The sequence below is a fragment of the Podarcis melisellensis genome (assembly GCF_964234715.1).
Source record: "Podarcis melisellensis genome assembly, chromosome: 8".
NCBI lineage: Eukaryota > Metazoa > Chordata > Lepidosauria > Squamata > Lacertidae > Podarcis > Podarcis melisellensis.
Window position 1 is genome coordinate 37,320,903 of NC_138540.1, and position 25,271 is coordinate 37,346,173.

Below are 25,271 nucleotides of genomic sequence, written 5' to 3' on the forward strand. Positions count from 1 at the left end.
GTGTTCTTTTTGTCCACAAAAAACACTGGGCTGCCCCCCACCGCTCGGGACTCTCTGATGAAACCTCGCTTCAAGTTTTTGTCAATGAACTCCCTCAGCTCCTGCATCTCCCTGTCTGACATGGCGTACAGCTTGCCTACTGGGAGTTGGGCCCCTGGGAGTAGGTTGATTTGACAGTCAAAGGGTCTATGCGGTGGCAGTTTGTCTGCTTCCCTTTCGCTGAATACGTTGCTCAGATCTGCGTATTGCGGGGGCACCTTCCCTTTGCCCATCACTTCCATCCCCGCTAGGGTGACTCTGTCTCCTCCCGAGACCTTCCCCTCCTTGCAGTGTTCTAGGCAATGCGCTGACCCAAAGGAGACCACCCTCTGATGCCAGCCCACTAGCGGATCGTGTAGCGCCAGCCAGCTCATCCCCAAAATGATGGGCGCTCCTCCCAGGATGGCCACATTAAACGCTATCTGTTCGGTGTGCCTTGCCACTCTCATTATCATCGGGACAGTCTGTTGGCTAACTTCTCCCCCCAACAGCTCTCTGCCGTCAATCGTAGTCACCTGCAAGGGGTTACTTAAAGGGATGGTCTGTATCTGGTGCTCAGCTGCAAACTCCTTACTCATGAAATTACAGGAGCTGCCTGAATCCAAAAGCGCCTTGACCTTTAGTGGGTGTCCGTTTGGCAGTTCTAGTAACACCTCTATCACTAAAGCAGGTCTGGGAGGTTCTGGCATGGGCACTTTCATTGCTCTTTGGCCTGGCTGCTGTGCCCCGACGGTGGCAGCCAGGCGTTGGCTTTTACTTGCTCCTTGCCTTCCTCTTCCTTTCCCCCAACAGCTCCTGCCATCCCTTGCCATTCCTTTCTTTGTGGGCAGACTCTGGCAAAGTGCCCTGGCTGTTGGCAGAGATAACATCTCTTGGCGCTCTTTCCCTCCTTCTTCCGCCCTTCACTGGGATTTGAAACTGCGCGCGCCCGCGCTGTTCCAACTTCCATCGGCTCTGCCGGCGGGAAAGATGGCTCTGGAATGTCTGGAATGCGGAACTCCCTCCAACGGTCTCCTTTCCCTTCCCGCCTTTCCAAAGCCCTCGCCTCCTGGCGCGCTCCTATGGCCAGCGCAGATTTGGTTAATTGGTCCATAGACTCCGCCCTGGGCCCCCGGGAAAGCTCATCTTTGACGGTTGAAGAAAGCCCCTCTTCGAAAAGCATTTGGATGGGCTCCGCCGATAGGTCCCACCCCAATTTATGAATCAGCATAGTAAATTCAGTCCAGTACTCACGGACAGATCTGCTTCCTTGCTGGCAAGCCATTAACTGCCTTCGCACCACCCCCTGCTCAATATCGCTGGAAAACATCAGGTCCATGGCACGAAAAAACTTCCTCGTGTCCTTTAAGATCTCATTATTCGCTGCCATCAGGGGTCTAACCCAATCTTTCGCCCCGGATTCGAGATGGCCAATCACATACGCCACTCGCGATTCCTCGTCGGGGAAGTCATCAAACTGCAAGTTTAGAGCGTATTGCATCTCTGTTCTAAAGGCATGATAGTTCCTGGGATCCCCCCCGAATTTCTGCACCAATCCTGGTACCTTTCTGGCGAGCGGGGTGGTTTTCTCCTTTCCCTTTTCTGCATCCTGAGCCCTCCTCTCCTCAAGCCTCGCCGTTTGCAGCGCCAACTGGATCTCCAACGCTCTGTACCTTTCTTCCAGGCTTGGACCCCCTCCAGCTGCTCCTGCACCCCCGGTTCCGGCTGGGTTGCTCATGATGCTTCTCTCTGCACAAGCTGGCTTTCGGTGACTTTCGGATTGCTGTGATGGGACGATGAGCTGCTTGTGCGTAAAATGCAAGTCCCTCAGAGTTTGATCAGGTTTTCAAACCTCTGCCTGTGACGGAGCCCCTCCAGCATGGCTGCGTCAATCACTAGTAGAATCCGAAAGTGGCTGCTTTCGGAAACGTTTCCAACATAAAAGCTCCTTAACGGAAACACGTCGTCTGGCCTCTCGGCGTGACAGTTTCCGTCGAGGTGTGGGTGTCCCTATAGGAGGTCCTGAGACCTCCCCACTGGTTTCGCTTGAAGCGTCTCTGAGCCATCCCTCCGACTCACTTTCCCTTGGAGTTCTTGCTCGCCCTCTACTGGTTCCCTCTTCCGCTGCTACTGCTCTCTCAACCTCAGGGAGCCTTTGCACCTGCGGCGCTTTAGATGTCAGTTCCCTGACAAGCACTGACATACTAGATCAGGTCCATAGTGGGGCAACCGGAATGGTGAGGAGCCTGATACCAAGTCCTTTGAGGAATGGTTTGAAGAAATAGGTTTGTTTAGACAAGAAAAAAATGAGGACAATAGCAGAACATCTGATTTGTGTGCAGAAGGCCTCAGGTTCAATCCCCAGCATCTCCAAATATGTCTATGGAAGATTGCTGCTAGAAACCTTAGTAAGCTACTGCTACTGTAGAGCACACAGGGCTTAATAAACCATGGGTCTCACTCAGCATAAGGCAGGTTTAACTGTTCAAACACTATCTTAGGCAGCTAAGAAGGACCATAGCTCTGTAGTTAGAGCTTCTGTTTTGCATGCAGAAGCTCTCAGGTTCAATCTTCAACATGTCTAGGTAGGGCTGAGAGAGACTCCCTACCTGAAACCTTGGAGAGCTGCTTCCATTCAGTGCTAGAAAGACAAATGGTCTAACTCAGTATAAGGCAGCTTCCTTTATTCCTATATTATCCTCAAAATGCAAAGTCACTGCTCAGGTGGGTAGTTTTCCAAGCCTGCCAAGATGGGTTGCTCAGAAGAATGTGGTGGCGGCCTGTGGTTCAGCAGCACAGCATGTGCTTTGCATGCAGGAGGTTCCATGTAGGGTTGGGAGAGAGACTCCCTGTCTAAAACCCCAGAGCTGCTGCCAGTCAGTGTAGACCATATTGAGCTAGATGGCCCAATGATTTCACTTGGTATAAGGCAGTTCCTCTGTTCTTAAGATTAAGCAGGGCCATGGTAGCTGTTTATCTCACTAACTACATTTCAGAAGATGGGGCAGATTTGTTCCCTGTTTCTCCTCCTATCTAGGGAGTGGAAATAGTATAGAACTACAGCTAAGCAGTAGTTGGAATTTTGAACTGTAAGAACTGTTTGACAGTAGCTTCAAATTATCAAGAGATGAGATGGGGTTGTCTTTCCTGGATGTATTTAAACAGAGGCTGACCAGCCATCTGACAGACATAACGCTGTTTCATGCTGCAATGTAGGTCCATTGTCGAACAGAGGGTTTCATTATATAACCTCCAATATCCCTTCCAACTCTCCAGTTATAAGGTTTTTGTTCTGAGTACACTCAGTCTGAGGAGGACAAATGGTTGGTAGTTTAATTCTTTATTGACAGAGCACACACTTACAGTAGGTCCTAAGGTGCACTGAACACACACAAACACACATTTCTGTTGACTAAGTAACTGGCTGACACATCCTATACCTCTCCAATCTCCAATCTCTTTCCCTTCTACCAGCCCTGGCTCCTTCCTTGCTGGTGGCACAAATCCCCATAAATTGTTAACCCTCTTCCTCTTGGTCAGCTTTGGCCGTCCTGCCTCTATTATGCATTCCTTGTATTCCCAGCAGTCCCTGGAAGTTACATGAAACTTGGAGGATACCCTCACCTCCACCCCACCCCACCTCACCTCACCCTTTTCATTTGATTATATAATATGAATTATTTGCATTTGGCAAGTCTGATTCCTTCAGGAACAGTGCAACACTCCTTTGCAAGCTACATGCCATCTGGATGCTAAATTCCAAAGTTGTAGAGATTGGCCAGGTCTCCATTGTAATCAGTGCCAAAGCAAAACAAATTAAACATTTATGAAACAGTAACAAAAGAAAACAATTTCCACAATATCAAGTGGAAAATGAAACAAATGGGCCTGCTAGAAAGGAAAGCAAGTAACAAAGCTAACACCTCACAAGTGCCTACCCCTGTCCCAATATCTGCATAACTTCAGATAAGTTCAGCAAACCTGTGGCATCATGCATCCTGGGACTGTCTCAGCCCCCACATGGGTTTTCTTTCCCCCCTGCATTAGATATTCAATACCACTTTGGGATCTGACCAAAGCACTTTTTTAAGGCTCCTTCCAGCCAGAAGACAAACCCTTACTGCCATCAACTGATTCAGTGGAACTGTCTCCCACAGTACCCAATCTCCCCACACGCACAGGAGCCAAAGATTGCAAAATCAGGTGATGCCTATTTTAAAAGCCAGCCAGTGAGCTTTCCTAGGGAGGTGGGGATTACTAAACTAAAGCTCAATCAACACACAGAAGACTTCAGTTGGATTCAGGTGTTTACAGAGACAAGGTTTGGTATAGCTACCCTGGGATCTCCCCAAGGAGCTGCAGGGGACCTGGATTACCGACACAGTCAATTGACTTGGCCTCTTGATGGCATCTGGCTAGGCTTCTTCTGAGCCTTGGCCTCTCAAAGACCAGGACACTGATAGTAACACACTTTCCCCTCTAACTGCTTTCATTTAAAGCAAAGCACTTCATCCTGGGTTCTCATACTGTCCATGTTCTCATGAAGACTTCACATCCTGCTTGCAGATTAATCTGAGGCATCTGGTTGGCCTCTATGGGAAACAGGATACCAGACAAGAGAGTCTCTTGACCTGACTGAGCAGGGCTCATGGTCTTTTTTATGTACAAAGACAGTTTAAACCAGTGTTTCCCAAACCTGTGTCTCCAGCTGTTTTTGGACTACAATTTCCATCATCCCTGACCACTGGTCCTGCTAGCTAGGAATGATGAGAGTTGTAGTCCAAAAACAGTTGGAGACCCAAATTAGGTTAAACCCTAGTTTAAACCAATTGCCAAGTGGGACCCACATCAAGAGGAATGTTGGTGAGTACCAGTGGCTGGGGTAGAGCAACAAGGGGGAAGACCTCCTGTCTTCAGCTCTTCTTGGAAAACAATACTTTATGATCTAGCAGGAGGCTTCGTATGTTCTTAAAGTCCACCAGCTCTCACAGCAATGTAACATGCATCAGGGTTAAAATCCCACTGAATACAGAAATAACCAAGTCTAAAACTCTTCCCTATTACATCCAGCTATTTAAGTATGGCAATGTTGCAATGTCACCCTAGCCCGCATCTGATTCAGTTGATCCAACAATAAGTATTGTGATTCAAGGGCTGAGTTTGCCACTTGAAATGTTAAGGGTATTCCAAGCAACCTTTTCCTGAATTTGACAAAAAGGGAGGGGGGTTGTGGTGGATGAATATAGAGCTGCTGATAAACATCTCATAAGTGCTTTGCCCTTCAAATGTAATGCAACTGTGAAAAAGGTCAAATGAGGCACCTTCCCATATTTACTGCCAGATGTGCATATATATATAAAACAATTCCTTCTTACAAATCTGTTAAGTGCTCTAGTGCACACAAGAACTCTGCTGCCACATCTTGAAAACACAAACCATTGCAGCCACATATAGGAATTTTAGAGGTAAGTGTGCTAGTGTGGCTTTAGATATGGCAATTGGAACCCATCTCAATTAGTGGAAATTACTTTCTGTACCAAATTAGATGTTCCAATGAAAAAATCTATCCATTCCACAAACAAACACCAGGCTTCTCTCTCCAAAATAAGGCAAGAGTCAATTTATCACATTCCATTTATTTATTATTCTGTAGACTCACTTTTGCCGATGTTTTACCTTCTCCTTTATTCCAGTTTGATGAAAGAATTCCTAAAATCAATTTTGGTTCTGAAACACATGCAGTTAATTGCAGTTTCCCTTCACCTCACCATTTTTTTTATCTTCCACATTACCGATGCCCGCATATAAAACACTGCAAAAAAACCATTTTGGTGAGCCCATACCTAGGACTAGATCAATATTGTTTTTGTATGGTGCTTTACTGATGTTCACATGAACTCCTATGACCAGTAAAACAAAATTCAAAAAGAATTTAACACAGCCAGCTAGACAACCACATGAATAGGGATTTTTGTAGTTTTAATCATGATGCACAACTACAAGTGGATGATGGTAAGCCAGCACACAAAAGGAATTCAGCATGCATGTAGTTATATCAATATTGCTTTTTTTGTAGTGGTGGTTATTTATTTATTTATTTATTTATTTATTTATTTATTTATTTGTTTATATGTCAACACAAGGAATTCCACTGAACTAATTAGACCACTATGGTTTTGGGTGGCTCTCCAGTAACTCACACTGGGATACATCTTCGTCCGAGATTCCAGAAATTGAGCTTAGGATCTTATGCATGCAAGACATATACGCTACCACTGAACTAGAACCAGAAAAGCAGGGAAAGTGGGAGACATTATGAATAAATTGAAGGAAATAAAATCTGCAGCAAACTATTCTTGCACATGTTCTTCCCAGCATTTTGGTATAAGTATAAGATAGAGGATTCTAATGCACTGATTTCACTCTGAAAATAAGACTGGGTCATTCAGTACTTTAAAATTCAGAGATAAATTGGGTTGGAGGAAATTCAGAAGCACCACTAATCCAAATACACTAAAAAAGAAAGAAAGATCTACTCAATCACATTGGTGGTGGCCATGGATAACTCTGCGAAGGCAAATGGTTACAATCAATTTAGGTTAAGGCCAGAAGATTTTATCACTCACCTTGCCCACGGGCCTTGGAAATGGAGATCTCTGATTTTCAGGAATTAAGATTGGAGTTGCCACAATGGACCTTCTTTGCCTTACAATTCCAAGGCTGCCTTCTGACTTAAAGATTTCCTAAAGAAAGAAGGAAAGAATAATGAAATTAATTAGCCCAAGGCTTCTTAGGACAGCATAATTTATTATCCATCTTGCACATATTTTTTACTACTGAATGAAAGCATCCATGAGCCAGAGTCCTACTAATAGACTTTCTCAACCTTCATTAGCTGTAGAAGTATTGTTAGTTCAAGAAACAGGATCAGGCTTCTGATTAATGAAGATCATTATTAAGCTTCTTCAAGTGAAATCTTCAGGATCGGCCTATTTATGAGAATGTCAATAATGACAGATAATTCATGCTTCACCTTGCATCCCTATAACCACATTGTGTCGAGAAAGCAGTAGTGATTATATTAGCAGCTCTCCATTTCAGCTGAAGGAAGGAGAAGAGAATGGGAAGAGAAATGCCAGCATAAGTGACTGAGACTGTCAGCCTGTTTGATCTGACTGCAGAAGTGTGTGGGTCACAATTCTGAAGTAAGAGTACAACTGTGCCTGCAGGAACACAGAATGTTGGTGTTGGCTGCATGATATCCCACATTGTATGTTGGAACTTGCCATTACTTTCTGAAGCAAGGGTTGGATCCAATGCTAATTCTACTCAGAATAGATGCGCTTCTCCAGTCAAAACAATGTGCACATAAATGCATATGTTATGAGAAAGTGTGCATATGAATGCATATGTTAGTGAGAATAACATACAAAAATGCATTATATTAAGTGAAACTGCTTGCAGAAATGTGTATATTAGTCAAATATGCATGCAGAAATGTATTTATTAGCAGAAGTTCGCACCAAAACACTGACAAATTTCTGTGAGGTATATTTTTAAATAATAATCACAAAGTGCTTCAGAAATGTGAAGAACTAAATTTATGACAAGAAAAAGAGAAACAAAGAGAACCAACATTGACATATTTGACAACTCCTAGTAATAACCAGCATTAATAGATCCCAACTCCTAGTAATAATCAGCATTAATAGGTCCCAGCATATCTATTATAGCCTAGATCCTGGTGCTGGGTTTTAGCCCCAAATCCAACCTTAGCTGCACCACTGGTCAGGAGAACTGCACAGGCACAATCTTCTCTTGCCATCATATATCACCTTCCACTATTTATGAAAGATTCATGCTAATACTGAATTTGCCTCCATCTTCAGACAGTTGCCTTGGTTCTTTAGCCTTTCATTGTATGGAATATTGAGGATCTTGAGCACTGCAATGCTTTGCCTTTTAATTTCACTCTCTCCAAGGAGGGGGGTGTGTGTGTAAGAGAGAGAGTCCACACACATGCAAAGACACACAGTTGATGTGTCAATGAAAACTGAAGTCTGTCGAAAAGGCAAAATGTGTGATGCAGCAGAAGTAAGCTTTCAAATCCACTTTGAAAGTGAAGACAGACAGAGGGGCCCAGCTGCCATGTATCTGTGGCAGAGGTTAGAAGACTTACATGAATCAGACTTCTGTATTAAAAACAATAAGAACAACAACAACATCCACCCTTGTGGATTCCTGGGAGTCAATCCAGGACCATTTACATGTATGCAATACTAATTACCTAAACAAGATTGCAGCACCAGCATAAGTGATGACAAAAATTTACCAAAAATCCCCCTTTTAACAAAAGAAGTCCTTCTGGATACCAAGGACCTATGTCCCACAAAAATCTTATCAAAAGTCAAGGGGTATAGCTCAGAGGATGAGTACATACATTCATTTCCTAGCACTCCAAATTTGGCAGGGGAAAAAGTCTCAATCAAGAGGGCTGAAAAAGCCCCCTTTAATATCTTGGAGAGATGCAGATCTGGACAGATTAATGGTTCATTGTATCTTCATACATTTTGCACACACTATAAACCCATATCCTTTGACTATCATGCTAATCACAAAGCACTTTTCAAAAGAAACATTTTCGCTCCAGCACCATAGTATCAAGGTGTTTGATTTCCTACTGAAAATGAGCAATAACTTGTCTTTCATCATGGCTCATGCTCACAGTGACACAGAAATTGTTTTTGTGGACTCCAACTAAACAGATTTAAGGTCCATTTAAAGTGGAATGCTGCTTGGGCATAATGTTTTTTCCCCTTGCTGTAGAATTCTCCATTCTATTTGTTTCTTTATTTTTTGCTGGGGAAAGTCTCTTCGGGATCCTAACACATTCAAAATTTGAATGAATGACCTGGCCACTTCCTGGTAGCAGACACCATTAGTCTTAGCAAGGAAAACTTCATTAGAAGCCGTCATGGGTATGAGTCAGACAGCTGGGCTGTTGCCTATTTGTCACAATAAGAGTTGGAATCATCATTGGCGTGGCAATCGGTAACCTATTATGGCTGACCAGGAAGCTGTGTTCCATGTTGATTAGCTATATATTAGGTTTGATTGTGTAGATTTGGGGCAGGAACGTGGCTCCTTCCCCATAAGTTTATGAAATAGCTGCAAGGGAAAAAAAAACCCATTGAAATTGCAAAGTGGAAACTAACATTCATGATGTTAGTTGAAGAGTCTACAACAGGGCTAGGGAGCTTAATTAATCATTCAAGACCTCCTCATTTGACCCACAATGCCATTTCAACCAAACCATGCCCAGCTGCTCTACAGCTAACATCATGTGTGGGATGTCAGGGGCTGGCAGAGCCAGGAGCATGATGAGCCTTTGGAAGCACAGAATGGGGAGAAGACGATCCCAGGGAAGGGCCCAGCAGGTTGCGGTGGCAGGAGAGGGAGAATGGGAGACTAGTGATATAGAGGGAGAGAAGCAAGAAACCCTAGAGGACCATTGCCAGTCAGTGTAGCCAATATTTGTCATTTCCCCTGCTTCTGGTCACCATAAGGTAGACTAAGATTTGGATAAATTACTTCTGGAGGACTCTTCAGCACCTGCTTCTTCTCTGTACCAACCTGAAAGCTAGATGATGGACCAGTGTGCCATTCTCTCTCTCTCTCTCTCTCTCTCTCTCTCTCTCTCTCTCACACACACACACACACACACACACATTCTATCAGTGCAGTTCCGGAGGATTTTGTATTGGATGACTGGGAAATCATTTTGTCTGTGTCGCAATACCTTCCCTGCCTGCCAGGAGTTCACACGGATCCTGTTGGACATAATTAATATCTGTCAAGTGTGCCAAGTACAAATTATCCCAAGCACCACTTGATTGTTATCATAGACTCTATATTGGCAGTTAATACTTTCAGAAATGTTTGCCAAATCATTAAAAATCTTTGTTCTTATTAACAGCCCTCTCAAAGACTCTGCAGTGCTCCAGGCTTCATAACTGAGCAAAAAGAACAGCTGTTCAAATAAATCTCAGATCAATGAATAAAGGTTTTTTAAAAAAATAAATAAAAAAATAAATCCAGACCTATCTACAGAAATCTTACTCAGGTACAATCACCTCACACTCCCAGCCCTCCCCATACCCCCCCCCCCAAGATAAGAAAATAAACTTGATAATTAATTAGATTTGAAAGATTCTGCCCTTTTAGAACTAGTTGAAGGACTCTGGACCATCCTCTAAAACAGGTTTGGGGAAGCTTCAGCCCTCCATATGTTACTGAATTACAACTCCCAACAGATATAGGAGAAGGCTAGCCATAAAGCAGGGGTGGTTAACCTATCATCCTCCATATGTTAGAATCCAGTTCCCAAGGGCCATGGTGTCTGGATCCGATAAGTGTATTCCAGAGCACTACCATTAGCCATCCATGTCATAAAAGATGGAAAGATGGCATCCAAACAATCTGTTACTTTGATGCTCCAGATACTACAATAAGCAATCTGAAGTTGAGTCCCAACAGAGATACACAGAAGTCTTGGGGGCACACACAAACATGCAGATCAGACACACGTTAGTAAGATGGTCCGTCTCCATTCACAGGATGCTTAAGAGAGTGAAGTCTCTAATGATTCTTTCTATGGCACAACAATCTTCCACCCTTTTCTGAATGTTCTAAGGTTTTCGCATCTAATGGTTCTGGTGGTGCAATGGTCACAGAGCAGTAAAACCCAGCTTATTTTTAGGATTCTGTCATGGAATCTCACCAACCAAAATGTCAACTGGAATCACTCCAGGTGTTTGCATACTTTGTTATAAAACGTAGGTCAGGATCTCAGATCTTTCTACCCTTAATCTATGTTTTGTGGGGGCATTCCCTAGTCTAGTTAAAAATGATTCATATCTGTAAGGCAAGCTGAATGAGACTTGAGCATTACACAGCACAGTAAATGATTTACATCTTGTCAGTCTCATGCCATTAGTCATAATGCCATGGCCGCATACATCTCAATAGAATGCAGTTTCAGCTCAAATTCATTAGTTTCCAAGCAGCTTCATTGTCTGAAGCTCTGGAGAAAGAAATGTGATCAGTCAATCAGTTTCACGCCTCCTATTGCTCTCATATTCTTTCCTTAAACTGTAGATATAGGTTATTTCCCTGAAAAAATATCCCGCAGCAATTAATTTCCTCAATGGGAATGTTAGCACTGGCTTTCAGATAAATTCTCTTTGCTTCTTGATTCCATATGTCCCAGTGAAGTATCTCCCGGAGCCAGAAGTTCAGAGATTATTTAGAAACATTTCTTGGAAATTCTAATAGATTAGACAGTAAGGAGATGGCCACAGGGCATGGTTTGAAAGTGCACGAGGCTGCTCCTTTGATGACACTAAGCAGGTCTGGGTTTGTGTTTGGTCTGGGACAGTGCTTGAATGGGTGACCACCTTGGAAGTACATGTATGATGCCTTTGGCTCCATGATTGCTGAAAGGTGGGTTATATAAAATAAATAAATAAATGAAATGAAATGCAGGGTAGTGGTGAGGAGCTTGGGCCAGCAGGACAAATGTAGCCCTCCAGGTCCCTTGGGACTCTTCTCAGGCCACCCCCCACCTCTTGCACAGTGTTTTAAAAAATCCAACCTGTTACTGCATTACTAGGGACACGGGTGGTGCTGTGGGTTAAACCACAGAGCCTAGGACTTGCCGATCAGAAGGTCGGCGGTTTGAATCCCCACGACGGGGTGAGCTCCCGTTGCTTGGTCCCTGCGCCTGCCAACCTAGCAGTTCGAAAGCAGGTCAAAGTGTAAGTAGATAAATAGGTATCACTCCGACAGGAAGGTAAACGGCGTTTCCATGCGCTGCTCTGGTTCGCCAGAAGTGGCTTAGTCATGCTGGCCACATGACCCGGAAGCTGTACGCCAGCTCCCTCGGCCAATAAAGCGAGATGAGCGCTGCAACCCCAGAGTCAGCCATGACTGGACCAAATGGTCAGGGTTCCCTTTACCTTTACCTTACTGCATTACTATGTAGACAATGAAGTCCTCTAGACCCCATTCACTATAATGGGGGAATCTAATAATTGTTCTTGAGACCCCTCCTTTAGGCCAACTTTGGGAGACTGTTAACTGACTTCATGGTAAGCTTTATGCTAATGAATTTCCTTTGAATATATTTTAACTGAACTCCTCTTCTTCTTCTTCTTCTTCTTCTTCTTCTTCTTCTTCTTCTTGCAATTAATTTCCCACCCTCCACCTTAAAGTCCCAGGTTGGGGTAGAATAATTAAAACACAACATTCATATTCAAATGCAATATTACACAATATTTAAAAACTTTAAAACAAAACTACAAAGTAAGGTGTGTCCTATTGTACATGTGAGTGTTTTGCAAACCACTTTGAGCACACTTGTATATTTGGAGAATGTCATATATAAATAAACTGACTGTGCCTTCCACCCACACTATATATATATATATATGTTAAAAAAGTAAATATAAATGTGTGTGCATTGTCCAATATGGATCTCATTCCATTATGAGAATAAAGCACAAAAGCAATTTCTTGTTTCCCTTAAGCAATAGTGCAGCATGTAAAAATTACTTTTAGATATTTTATTGGCTCTGCCATACAGGGCCCTGGTAGTCTAGGTCTGTGCTGAAATAAAAATGATCCATCTGGGTCTATTGATGCACTGCTGGCATCTGTGCACAGGGAAGCCACTTTAAACAAATATAATGAGAAGAGAAGTTCATGCACGCAGCGGGTGCACTTTGCAAATTCCTTCTGGTGTTCGATGGATAGCTTGCGACCAGAAATATCCCCATCTCTAAACAAAGGAACACAGCAAGATATAACAAGTGGCATCAACTTGCAGGTTAGACGGGTGAGGTGAAGTGAGCGATTGTATCCCTGAAGTCACAGTGGTGCACCCAGCTCCCTGCCTTTGGTAAAAATTCAGTTTTAGTACCCTAAAACTCAACCAGTAATAGCAGTGATTTATGCCCCCTGCCCTTCATTTTCTCTCTCACTTATTTGGCAGAGTCTGTTTTTGCACAGTATTATGCCCAGGAATTGACAAAAAGGGATGAGACACACAGCTTCTTTGTACAGATGGTGGAAAGGGCATGGAAGATGGGGCTGGTGCTTTGTCACAACTCTTGTGGCAGAGCACATCCTTTGGCCTCATCAGAGCTCAGGTTCAGTATCCATCCCCCTCAATTAAAAAGATTCCATGTAGTACAGCTGAGAAAGACCTACGTCTGCTTGAGAGACTTTGCTGGTCAAAGCAGACGAATCTGGACTAGATGGACCAATGGGCTGATTTGGCATGAAACAACCTCATAGAGCCTGTGTCTCATATTTGGGGCAAATATTTCTAACCACTGAGATGGCTATTTCCGAGCCAGCAAATGCAAAATCTGGCAACATGGCTAAAAAAAACCTTCTTTCCGATATATGGATACTTGGCAATTAAGTATTGCTGTATTCAATCGGGTTTGCTCCCTTGCAAGTGTGTTTCAGATTGTGGAATAAATCATTTATTCAAAGAAGGGTCTTCTGAACCAATCGTGTGTGTGTGTGTGTGTGTGTGTGTGTGTGTGTGTGTTCAAGTAGGATACCATTGCTACTGGTGCTCATTGCACCCTGAAGTTTCTTTCATCCCAGCCACAAACTTAATGCCGTTTCTTTTAAGCATGCTCACTGCAATGCATACAAATGTCAAATTTTCTGTGAAAGGCTCATTTTGTCAGAGTTCATAGGCATTCTCTGAAAAGGGCCCTGAGTGGAAGAGCTCTTGTTCGAACTCCTCCATGCTGCAGTCTGAATGTTGAATCGTAAAGGAGGTCTAGTAATCGAGAGAGGATCCTGACCTTCTCTACTTTAGCCACTGGCATGTGCCAAAAACAGCCTTTGAGAAGAGGGTCATAAGGAATGAATGCTCATCGCGGTGCTCCTGTATTCCCACTCTAAGCCAAGCCTGCCAGGGCTGACAGTTGAAGTGGTGGTCCGTGATGAAGACAAAATGCTCACATAGGAGGCCAAGGCCAAACTGCTCGTTCTGAAACAAGCTAAACTCTGAAATGGAATCCAAAGAGCTAGGAAATGTAAGTGCATCAATCCACTTCACACTTCACACATTTACTCCTCTATCCAAATTAATTAACGGGCATTAACTGCTTGGTGCTAAGAGCTTAGCAATTCTGCTCGGGGATACCAATAAGGGCAAATGTTGGCAAAGAGATTGGGTGCAACTTTGCATCACACAGTCTGGATAACATGCTGGCCAGATGCAAAGGCTTGGCCAGAGAGATGGATGCTTCACTGCAGACATACTCCAACAGGTATGTGCAAAGAAGACTCTTGCTTTTATTTTCCTTGAAGGCTTTGTTCACACAGTTTATTCCATTCCCCTGATGTTCGGCTAACTGTTAATTTCTGCATTACATTTGAACTTCCACATGATGTGGAAGCCACTTCCAGTAAGCTAATGGAAGGTAGTGTATGTTTACTATTCATTTCCACATGATTTGATTCCAGAAAACAATAAATTTCCAGCTCCCTTAACGCAGAAAATGTGGGAGCAAAGTGAAGAAATTTGGGGCTGAATATGCATTTGCTGTTTTCACGGGAGCATTATGCGGGAACAGGAGCACACATGTGCAGAAAGGGTGGAGGAGGGATGACATTGTCCAATGACATTAATTGTTGTGTCAAAGCATGTCCATTAGTGTGAATTAAATTTAGTGTGACATGCCAGTCTATCTGTCAAAAAGCCACAGTTCTATGACGCAACAGGAACTGCAATGTGAAAGGAACCTTAGAAAATGGCACAGAATCACTAGCATTATAATTAGGAAAAGTAATGCAATATCTCCCATGTTAGAATGCACCCAAATAATCATTTGGCTTTCTTTAATTTTGTTGTCCCCGAGAGGGGACAATGACAATAAAGATATTATTATTATTATTATTATTATTATTATTATTATTATTATTATTATTATTATTATTAATATTATTTTCTTAGAACATATGCATGAGAAGAATCTTCCATATGTACTGCAAACTACTCTTTGGGCAAGTTTGCAGATCTGCAACAAAATTACTCTTTAAAAAAAGAAAGAAAGAAAAGAAAATATTAATTTTTTTATCTGATTGAGATAGGCTGAATTGGACAAACAGGCCAAACCCTATGCCAAAGGATAAACGGACATAAATCTGACATCAGGAATCACAAGACAGAGAAGCCTGTAGGAGAACACCTCAATCTCCCAGGAAATTCAATTTTGTTATTTAGTCGTTTAGTCGTGTCCGACTCTTCGTGACCCCATGGGCCACAGCACGCCAGGCACTCCTGTCTTCCACTGCCTCCCGCAGTTTGGTCAGACTCATGTTTGTAGCTTTGAGAACGCTGTCCAACCATCTCGTCCCCTTCTTCTTGTGCCATCAATCTTTCCCAACATCAGGGTCTTTTCCAGGGACACTTCTCTTCTCATGAGGTGGCCAAAGTATTGGAGCCTTAGCTTCACAATCTTCAATACAGGATCTCAAAGCAGCTGTCTTATTACCAAAGAATTTCAGAAATAGACTTGAAAGAGAAGTTGCTGAATTACAACTTATTACTAAACTGAAAACTATGGAGAGACCTAGTCTGAATAGAAATATTGCATTCTTGTCTCTTTACATATGCTAAAGCTATTTTTGGTCATCTGCATACTATCCCTTGCTTTTTCCTGTAGGACTAATTGCAGTCATTAACAGTTGTCAACAGGTTTACAATACCCATAGAGTCAATCACCCATCTCCTGCTACCCTTCTGAGAAAAACTTCACCCCATCTTCCCACTACATGCAGTATAAGGGTCTGGTGAATTCTGTTTCAGTGTATCTGAAGAAGTGTGCATGCACACAAAAGCTTATACCCAGAACAAACTTAGTTGGTCTCTAATGTGCTACTGGACAATTTTTTATTTAATTCTTTTCTCAGAATTGGATGCAATTCTCAAGCATGTGAAAACTGTTAGGATTTTTATCCACCAGTGCTGCTCCAGTATGTAGCACTATGTTGTTTATATCATGTGAGTGTCTGAGAGCGTGAGACAGGAAGTCTCAATACTGCTGGAACTTTAGTTTCACTTCTGTGTGTGATGCTTTTCTGTACTGCTGCTGAGAGAGCACAGACACGCTGATGGATTCTTTGTATATAGAATGTAAAATGAAGTAGTTTAGAGCTACTGACTGTCTCTTTCTTCTGCAGTGAGTTGCCAGAAGACAAATGTGCTCCTCTCAGGAGGGAGGGGTCACTTATCACCAGTCTCTCTGGACTGAGGGAGATTTACAGCCAGAGAATGACTGGGAGAGCCGCCCTGGTGTCTTGGGAAGTTGGTGGCCTTCACGGGCATTTTTCCCAACAAAAACTTCACCCTCATCATTGGAGAATGGTCCAACTTAATAGAAGACATGAACCGTCTCTCATAAATAGCTAGTGCATGTGAAGCTGCCTTTCAGTGAAGTACGGTAATTACCTCCACCCAACCTTGCTCATGAGCAAACCCAAGAATCTCAAGCTTCCTAGGACCAGACTCTGAAAACCACTAACCTATGCTATAATGTCATGATGCAACCATGTTGCCTTATGGAAGCCCATTTTGAGCTTGCAACTGCATGGCTTCAGACTCAAAGCAAGGCACTTGCTTAAAAGCCAGTATTGATTTGCTTCATCATCTTTCTCCTCCATACCCACCCACTGCTTTCATTTCTCCACATTGCTCAAAAGGAATCAGTGCTGACAAGTTAATGAACTCCAGCTACAAAACACAAAGATAAGCTCAGGGATGGGTTTAGCACCTGCCGTGTTCTAATCACTTGAGGCCTTGCTTAGGTGAATGGTTCTTGATCGCTACAAGAGGTGGTGAAGGGAGGGAAGGAACCTGGAAAGTCTCCTCTCCATATTACTGTCTGCAAACAGAATGCTTACCACCTGACCAATTGCTGTTTACGGAACCCTATAGACTCCTCCCCTTCATGGTTCCTAACAAAACTGATTCCTACCATGTGAGCTTAGAATCCAAAGCCATTCTTCTAAATATGAAGAAGCCGTGAGTAACTGACATTTTTTCTTCATCAATGGGATCTGCATGTTTTATATTAGTGATGTGTGAACGAGACAGAAGGAGACAGTATCTTCAGCTTCCAAGATTGTAACTATGCTAAACTAATTTGTAACCCATGATTTCTTGGATTTAAACATGGACTGCAATGCAGACAGAATTTCTCTAACTCGTGGAGCTTCTTCCTTAAAAAAGAAGAAAAAAGTTATTTTAGGGCAGTTTATGTAACTATGCCATTTTCTAAGTCCTTTTCAAAAAAAGAAGAAGACTGGTCTTTTGCCATGAGCAATGCTAAGCCCCAGCCTGAGCATCAAATCCCATGTGCCTGCTATGCATTAACATTTCTTACAGTGCTAAAATGCCTAATGGTGTATCATTGAATATATTTCCTGACTCAGAATTCTCTCCTCTACCCTGACTGCATTTTTAAAATGTTCTCTCTCTCTCTCTCTGCTATGCACTTGCTCTGCCAAAGAAGGAACAAATGTGGGCAACCAAACTGCTCCATGGAGGATCCTCAGACACAACCTGCTTTTCAAATTGTTGAGAATGTGATATGCAGGCTAAATGTATTTATTTAGACCCAGCCTTTCAACCAAGATTGACTCCCTAAGTGTCTTAGAAATAAAATCCATACAAATGTACATCATGAATTTTAGGGAGTAGATTTTTAAGAAATAATAATAAAATGGCATTGATCAACTTCAGCAAAACCCGTAGAGTGCATACATCAGTCACACATAAGAAGGAAAACTGAGCAGGGGGCAGCAAGTAACTAAAACACTGAATGCATTGCTAAGGCTTCAACTGGCCATGACATAGCCTCTCCATAAATAAGCAGGAGTGGCTGGAGGTCTGACATTGACTTCACTTCTATTTACATGGCTGATGTATGGGAGCCATACCTTGTCAAAATGATCATGTTTAGTTTGATCTCTAACAACCTTTCTGTGTTGCATTAGATGCTGAGAAAGAGCCAGATCCCAAACTTTCCCTTGCCATCCATCCCATCAGAGACAAACCTTTGAGGTATTTCCAATGGGAGGAGATCTCTAAACAGATAGCAGTAAACAGCATGGCTGTTAGGTCCTTATGAACTGGGAGAGGGAGAGAAATGTATATTATGATTAGGAATATGTTGGTGTTTATGTACACAAACACAAGGTGATGTTGCTGTTTCTTCTGACCATGGGCAGTTGGTGACTAAGAGTGTGTTCACATTACTACCTTAGGCACAGTGGAGCTCTTGTCCATCCCCATGGTGTGTTTCACAGCTCTCTCCCCCCCCCCAGCTGTTCCTATCATCAGGGCTTAATTAGTGTCAGATCTGTTTCTGTTGTGAACACCCCAGGGGATGGGGATATGGTTAACCTTATGCAAAGGTGTTTACACCTTGGCTAGAAACAAATTAGGAATGGCTTATCATGAACTCCAAGTGGTGTGAAGCTGTTGTGAGAAAGGACACATCACAAACAGTGCTACCTTATCACAAAATATAGGATACATATCCATTTAGGATAATGGTGTGTGAAAATGGATTAAAAGCCCAGCCCTTCAAATTCAGGGAGGGCACAGTAAATGGGGAATCTGAATACAGTTTACGATTGTAGGTTCTTCCATTCAGAGTAAGCCCAAGGAGCTGCAGATGGGCTCAGAGACTGGCTGCTTTTAAGGATTTGTGAAGGTAAGCAAGATAATAGATTTGGCCTAGTTTGTTCTGAAAGCACAGGCTACAGTCTGGCTGCAAATCTAAGCTCTGCCTGGATGGAGGTTGCCTGGGTGGGGCATGTGACTTCTTCTGAAACCTTTGAAGTACAAGCTATTACGTACCACTATAATGTACCACATAACCGTGCATTGGTAGCAAATAAACTAGGTTCTCCCAGCATAGCACCATGAACAGTGCTCCACTGAGAAATGTATTAAGACAGCCCCAACTGATATATACATTTCAGAAACATAAGAGGAACAATAATGATGTTCATGTGACACTTTCCATACTGAGCATGCCTATCATTATCCAGCTATCTACTGGCCAACCTAAACCAATGGACCACTGTGTGTACAAAGACCTGCAGCAGATGGGCACATTCATTCCAGTCACAGAGGTTTAGCATTGTAGTCAGCATAGCTTCCATGCCAGAACCATGGAAAGGGGAATCTATGGAAGCTCCTGGTGACAGCAACTGTATCTACCCCTGTCTTCTCTGGCTGGCTAGGCCTAGGAAGAGGTTGGAGATACTCTATTCTTCTAATGCCAGTGTAAGACAAGTTTAGCACCATAATACATAGATTTTTTACACCCAGGATTGACAAGGTGGAACTCTCCAGATGACTACAGCTCACAACATCTCCCAAAACTGAGCATGCCAGATGAGACCTGTCATCCAACATCGGGAGGGCACCACCATGGTGACCCCTAATTTACACAGATAGGTGTGAACAGCATGCATGTACATGAGAGGAATCTGCACATTTTGCTTGCTGAAGAGAGAGCTACCTGGGCAATGATAGGCTCAGGGGTCAAAGTTAGTTTAGACGGAGCCAAAAGTGCACAAACATTTGAGTAACTATGAGTTAAAATGTATCGTGCAACTGATACTGGTCCCTCTGTTGGAACTGTGGTCTAGAAAACACGCACAATTTGTAAAGTTGCTTTCAACTTTGAACCTTTCCAAATATAATCACAAGTAAACTGAGCATATAAACAATTGATTTGCAGATGGAGAGAGAGATCTTGGACTGCATAACTCTATGTTTCTCAGCCTGAGTGCTTGCCACATAGCTATTTGCAAAATATTTCCAACAAATGAGCCAGAGGTTATTCGGGCATCCAGATTGCTGGACTGCACAGCTGGCCTGGGGAATGTTTTGCCATGCCCTTTAAAGGAAAGGGAACATCACTGTCCATATTTTCCATCTCTACACCTCTTGCCAAGAGAACAGGGTGGAGTACACATTGGTTCGCAGCCCAAAATTCTGTCCACCGGTCTTCATCAGGGAGCTGCTGTGGGAAATAGGAAAAGCTGGACCATCCCATGCAACTCGCCCATTGGAGTGGCATAAGCAAAACATGAAATGGTTTGCTTTTATGAGTCTTCATTATTGCAGTGGAAAAGCCAAGATAACAAGAGTTGTTGGTTTGTATTTCATCTGCTTAAAAGGCAGACACTGGATGGTTTGGAACCAGACAACTGTTCAGGGTGTTTCAAGAAAGGAAAGCATGCATCAAAGACCCCCTCACAATTAAAAATGGTTGATGTTGGCAGCAGAAACATTCATAATTGAATAGGGCAGAATGCAAATTAGGCAACCCAGTGAGCAGATCAGATAGGAAGACTGGCTAGATGGATGGACAGATTTGTTTTTCTGACTTTTCTTATGTTTTCAAACTAGGAGGATACATTAGGTGTGATCAGTAGTGGCCAAATTTTATCAGTGACAGTGAGAACAAGGGGATAATTAACCATGCAAAGCTGCAGGGGGCAACTTAGACCATTTGCTATCTTGTGTATATGCATACTATATACACATTTTCTTTTGTATTTTCCTCTGTACTTAAGATTATGTTGCTTTATATGATTTTCTTTTTGTTCTTCTTTCAGGTCTGTTGATCATAATAACTGATTGTTAGCTGTTTTGGACTATAACTCTCATCAGTCCCAACCAGCAGGGAAGGTGGGAGTTGAGTCTTTGAATAAGATCCTTCCTTCCTTCATTTCCTTCCTTCCTTCCTTCCTTCTTCCTTCCTTCCTTCCTTCCTTCTTTTTTAACAATGGTGCTCTCTCCGCCATATAGGGCGAGTGTACACTAGAAAATCATATGTATCACTTGATTCACTTGGCATTGCCTGGAACCATTTGCCCATAAAAATATTTGTTGCAGTGACTGCTCTCAACTCATGGCAGCCACCTTCTTCATATTGCACCTGAGATTGTAAACCTCAGACCTAGAGAGTAAATGTGGCCCTCCAGACTCTCCCCAGGCCACACCTCCTCCTTCTCAGGTCACACCTTTCACTGGCTCTGCTCCAGTTTCTCTGCCTGGCCAGCAAACAGTAATGATTCCTGTCTCTAGCTTGCCCAGATGGAAACATGTGCATGTAGGAAGCTCTGCCTTGTGCATGGCTCAACTGCAGGCTGCTGCTCAGAGATGAAAGTCACGTCTGTTGATGTAGCCACAACTGGCATTTGTCCCCCCCACCCAGGTGCTCATTCATCAATTACTAGCTTGTCAGTCACTGGTGGTTTGTTGGCGAATGAGAAACTATTCTCACTATCATGTTCTCCATCTCTAGTACCTTTTCTCTTCTCCAAGTAGGAAATGATTGGAGAGGTCAAGAAGGGAGTATGCAAGCAATAGATGGTGGGACAGCACCTTTTTTCTTCTTGTTGTACCTTTTCTATGTCCTTCTCCGCCTCTACATCTGCTTTACACTGCAGAATGGCAGGAGCATTGGATGGAATTTCCCAAATACCTGAAAGGGAAATTGGCCTCACTTCTCCCAATCCCCATTTCAAAGCAGCAACTGGTAAAACTCAGTTGCCACTCAGAGAAGTAAAAAGCCCAGGATGGATATCTATAAGGGGAAGCCCCATATATCAGTGGTAGAGCATCTGCCTTGCAGCCCAGATTCAATCTCCAGTACCTCCAGGTAGGGTTGGGAGACAAACTTCTCTGAAATCCTGGAGAGTTGCTGCCAGTCAGTGTAGGTAATACTACGCTAGATGAAGCATTGGTCTGACTCAGCATAAAGCAGCTTCCTTTGTTCCAACAATAGCAGAACACCCAGCTTTCTCCCTCTTTATTTAAATGAGGTTATTTAGAATTTTGATTCTGTTTTGCTATTGCTGCTCTTGTTTTAAGACAAAATCACAGGTAGCAGTAGCACCCCTCCCAGGATGGACTCAGTTCTTTTGGTGCACATGCTGTAGAGTGTGTTTCACCTACAAGAAGATGAGTTATGTTGTTGTGGCTCAACAAAAGCAGACGTTTCCCCTGTAGCCTAGTATCCAAGCTGTTGTGTTTGCAATTCAGGGAAACACAGCTGTGACAACTAATCAAGAGTTATCCCTTTGTGCTTATTATGGCCTCTTAATTAGAAAGAGGTTTAAACCAGGAGTGTGCATGGGGGCAGAGAGAAGGAGAAGCAGTCCTGTCACTCGTGGGCAGATAATGAATACAGTAAAGACTGAAGTTACTTTGCAGCACCCAGTAATTCTGGTTCATCTCCTAACAGATGAATGTAATAAAAGAGATTCTGTTTTAAAATTTCAGACACTCTGCTTTCCCTTCCCTTTTTTTCACCCCCTTCTGAGTTTCAAAGGCATTTAGATCTTTATATCCGAGGCAGGCCTCCAAAAATATTGGATTCCAAAGAAACACCATCACCAAGCCCTCCTTCATACTGCCACTTCTGTTCTCTATATTACACATTTGAATCAAAAGTTACTCAGACCAAGCTGGCTCATCACATCAGCCATCCTCAAGGGGGCTTCAAATGATATCTTGTCACGACGTACCTTTTCAGGCTTTTCTCAGTGAAATCTCCTGGAATATAACAAAGACAAGTTTCTTTTTTCTTTGAAGACAGCTTTCCAGCGAGAGGCACGGAGAGCCGCATTGAACAAAGAAGCAAAAAATTGTGCCAGACAGAGGGTGTCACTGAGAGTACGGCAGTTAACAGGGAAAGAAAGATTGAGGATCAGGGGTAAGCAAGGCTCTGTAGCAAAGGTGGGGAAACCTTTTTCCTCCAGACTGCAGTTTCAGAAGGGCAGCCATCTAGGGACACATGCCAGTCATGGGCAGGGCCAGAGGCAAATGTAGGTGGAGGAATTAACGTGAATTTTAATTATGTACAGTGGGCTGGTTTCTACACACACCTCTCTATCCTTCATCCAGACAAGCAGGAAGCATTATCAGAGTTAAAGCAAAGACGTGCAAAGTGTGGGAGGTCAGGAGGGTCAGATTTGACAATAAGGCATTGAAGTTGGCTGCGTGCACCCAGTTCAGGTCATTAAGCAGAGGTTCATGGGATGCTCCATCAAGAGCCAGGCTGCTGCATTCTGTGTTACCTGCAACTTCTGGACCAAATGCAAGTGAACATAGCAGTGAGTTGGATCATAGTATTTGAATTCTAATGATGTGTGGAGTGATAAATGTGCAATTTGCCTTTGTACAGTAGGCTAGTCCCACACACACACACTTCAGTGCTCATTCCAGTAAAGCAAGGAGCATTACCAGAGTACAAAGACACATTCCAGCCAGGCAAAAACACCCCAGGAGGGTATGAATCCAGGCCAGTGGAGGACATGGTCTGCTGAGGGTGGGTGTGGCTAAGGAGGAGGAGCATATATCAAAGCATGGAAGGCTGCATTCAACCTGAGTTTTCCTCCAACCCTGCCCAAAGCAACCTTTCCAAATTTTGGGGAATGTTGTTGGACTACTGTTGCCATTGTCCTTGACCAATGGCCATGATGGCTGGAGATGATGATGGTTGAAGTCCAACAGCATCTAGCCAAGGTTGTGTTAGGCTGTTCTGGAGGGACAGGAGAGTTGATTCAATTCACATGCAGGCTAAATTTAGAGGGAGAATGTAGGAAAGAATACAGCAACCCTTGTGAGGTCCTTTGTAGTTTGGTGTAGCACAAGTCACATAGGTAGATATTATAATGCAACACCTCACCACCAATCTCTCTTGTTTATGTGGCCATTAGTTCAAAGCCACAGACAAGCAATTTATTGGGTATGAAAAATGTCACCTATGGCACCCTAATTTGCATCTGAAAATTGATTTTTGTCACATTGGGATTTTAGGACAACCTCTTTTGGCAGCCAACACCGCCACAGAGCATAATAAAAATAATTATGTGGCCACAAAAAGCATGTTAGGCTCACTGTAAATTTTAAGTCTCTAAAGGACGGAGCTCGACCAGGCATTATTGATGGGAGCTGTGGAAGAGTTACCTGGAGTAATCTTTCTTGATGATTTAACATTGACAGCAAAACTTTAGAAGTCTAACTTGCAACTGCCAGGAATGTGCAAGCCAATGTTAACAGTCTTTCATTGAGTTTAGTCAAATTCACCAGGTGCTTTCTCAGCAATGCTTACACCATGCATCTCTATAGCATCCGAGGGATGGGGGATAAATTCTATTCCCTCTGCATTTAAAGCTAAACTCACACAACTCACACTTTCTGAACTAATACATAATTGGAACATCCTTCAAAATTTGCACTTCTCTGAATTTTGCAATGCAGTCTTCCATCCAACTATTGTGAGATACACACTAGTGAAAAGAAAAAACCCATTATATTAGGGGAAAATGCTTTGCGAAAATGTGTATATTAGACAAATAACACGGGTATTGTTGCAAGTCATTTGGAGTTACTTTTTGTAAAAAGAAGAAATAAATAAAAATCCAGCAAGTTAAATTAATTATTGAATGGTATAGTAGGGAAAATTTGCTGATAAATTTTCATGAGGACTTAAAGCAAAAGACATCACAAACCGATGTAGAAATGTAAAGAACTGAAGATTGGAAAAATAAGAAATGGAGAGGATCCAGAATTAACAGATTTGCCAATCCTAATTAACATCCACTGTATGGCGATTATTATTTTAAATAGCTCTTTGCAAAAGCAACTAAATGGTACCTAGGAACAGATGCCATTTTCCCTATGTGATCTTCCTGAGCTGCCTATTCTTTTTTCACTTTCCTGCTTGCTGCAGTTGTAACCAGAAAGGCCCAATGATATTAGGCAAAATATCTGTCTTGAACATGGCAAGACAAAACAACCACTGAAACATGACAGTCCCAAAAGCTCCTTTGCAGTCTGGAATAAAAACAAATGAGTTCCTGCACATGATTAAAACTTAAATCCATTTTTAGTCATAATATTGGACACTAATTAGTGTTTCCGTGGAGCTAAACAAAGACCCACTGTCCAAAAGAGGATTTCTAAGGCCCCAGAGACCAGTGGGTCTTACAAATCCTTCCTTTCAGTCACTTGTCTAGCTCTGTGTAAGCAGTAATTCAGAAAAGCAATAGATGAAATTATAAACAATCTAATATAGTATAAGACCATTATGCACCGTGCAAGTTCCAGGGTTGTTGTTTCATCTTTTTTT

General features: G+C 42.8%; 1 protein-coding gene across 2 annotated transcripts in view; it reads right to left on the bottom strand.

The window, feature by feature from the left end:
* The window catches only part of CDH13 (cadherin 13), a 657,553-nt gene that overhangs the window by 338,965 nt on the left and 293,317 nt on the right, over positions 1 to 25,271 (bottom strand). For both annotated transcript variants that reach the window (XM_081924041.1, XM_081924042.1), the window contains exon 4: positions 6,645 to 6,761. In XM_081924041.1, the coding sequence (XP_081780167.1) occupies positions 6,645 to 6,761 (117 nt within the window). The remainder of the gene's footprint in view (positions 1 to 6,644; positions 6,762 to 25,271) is intronic.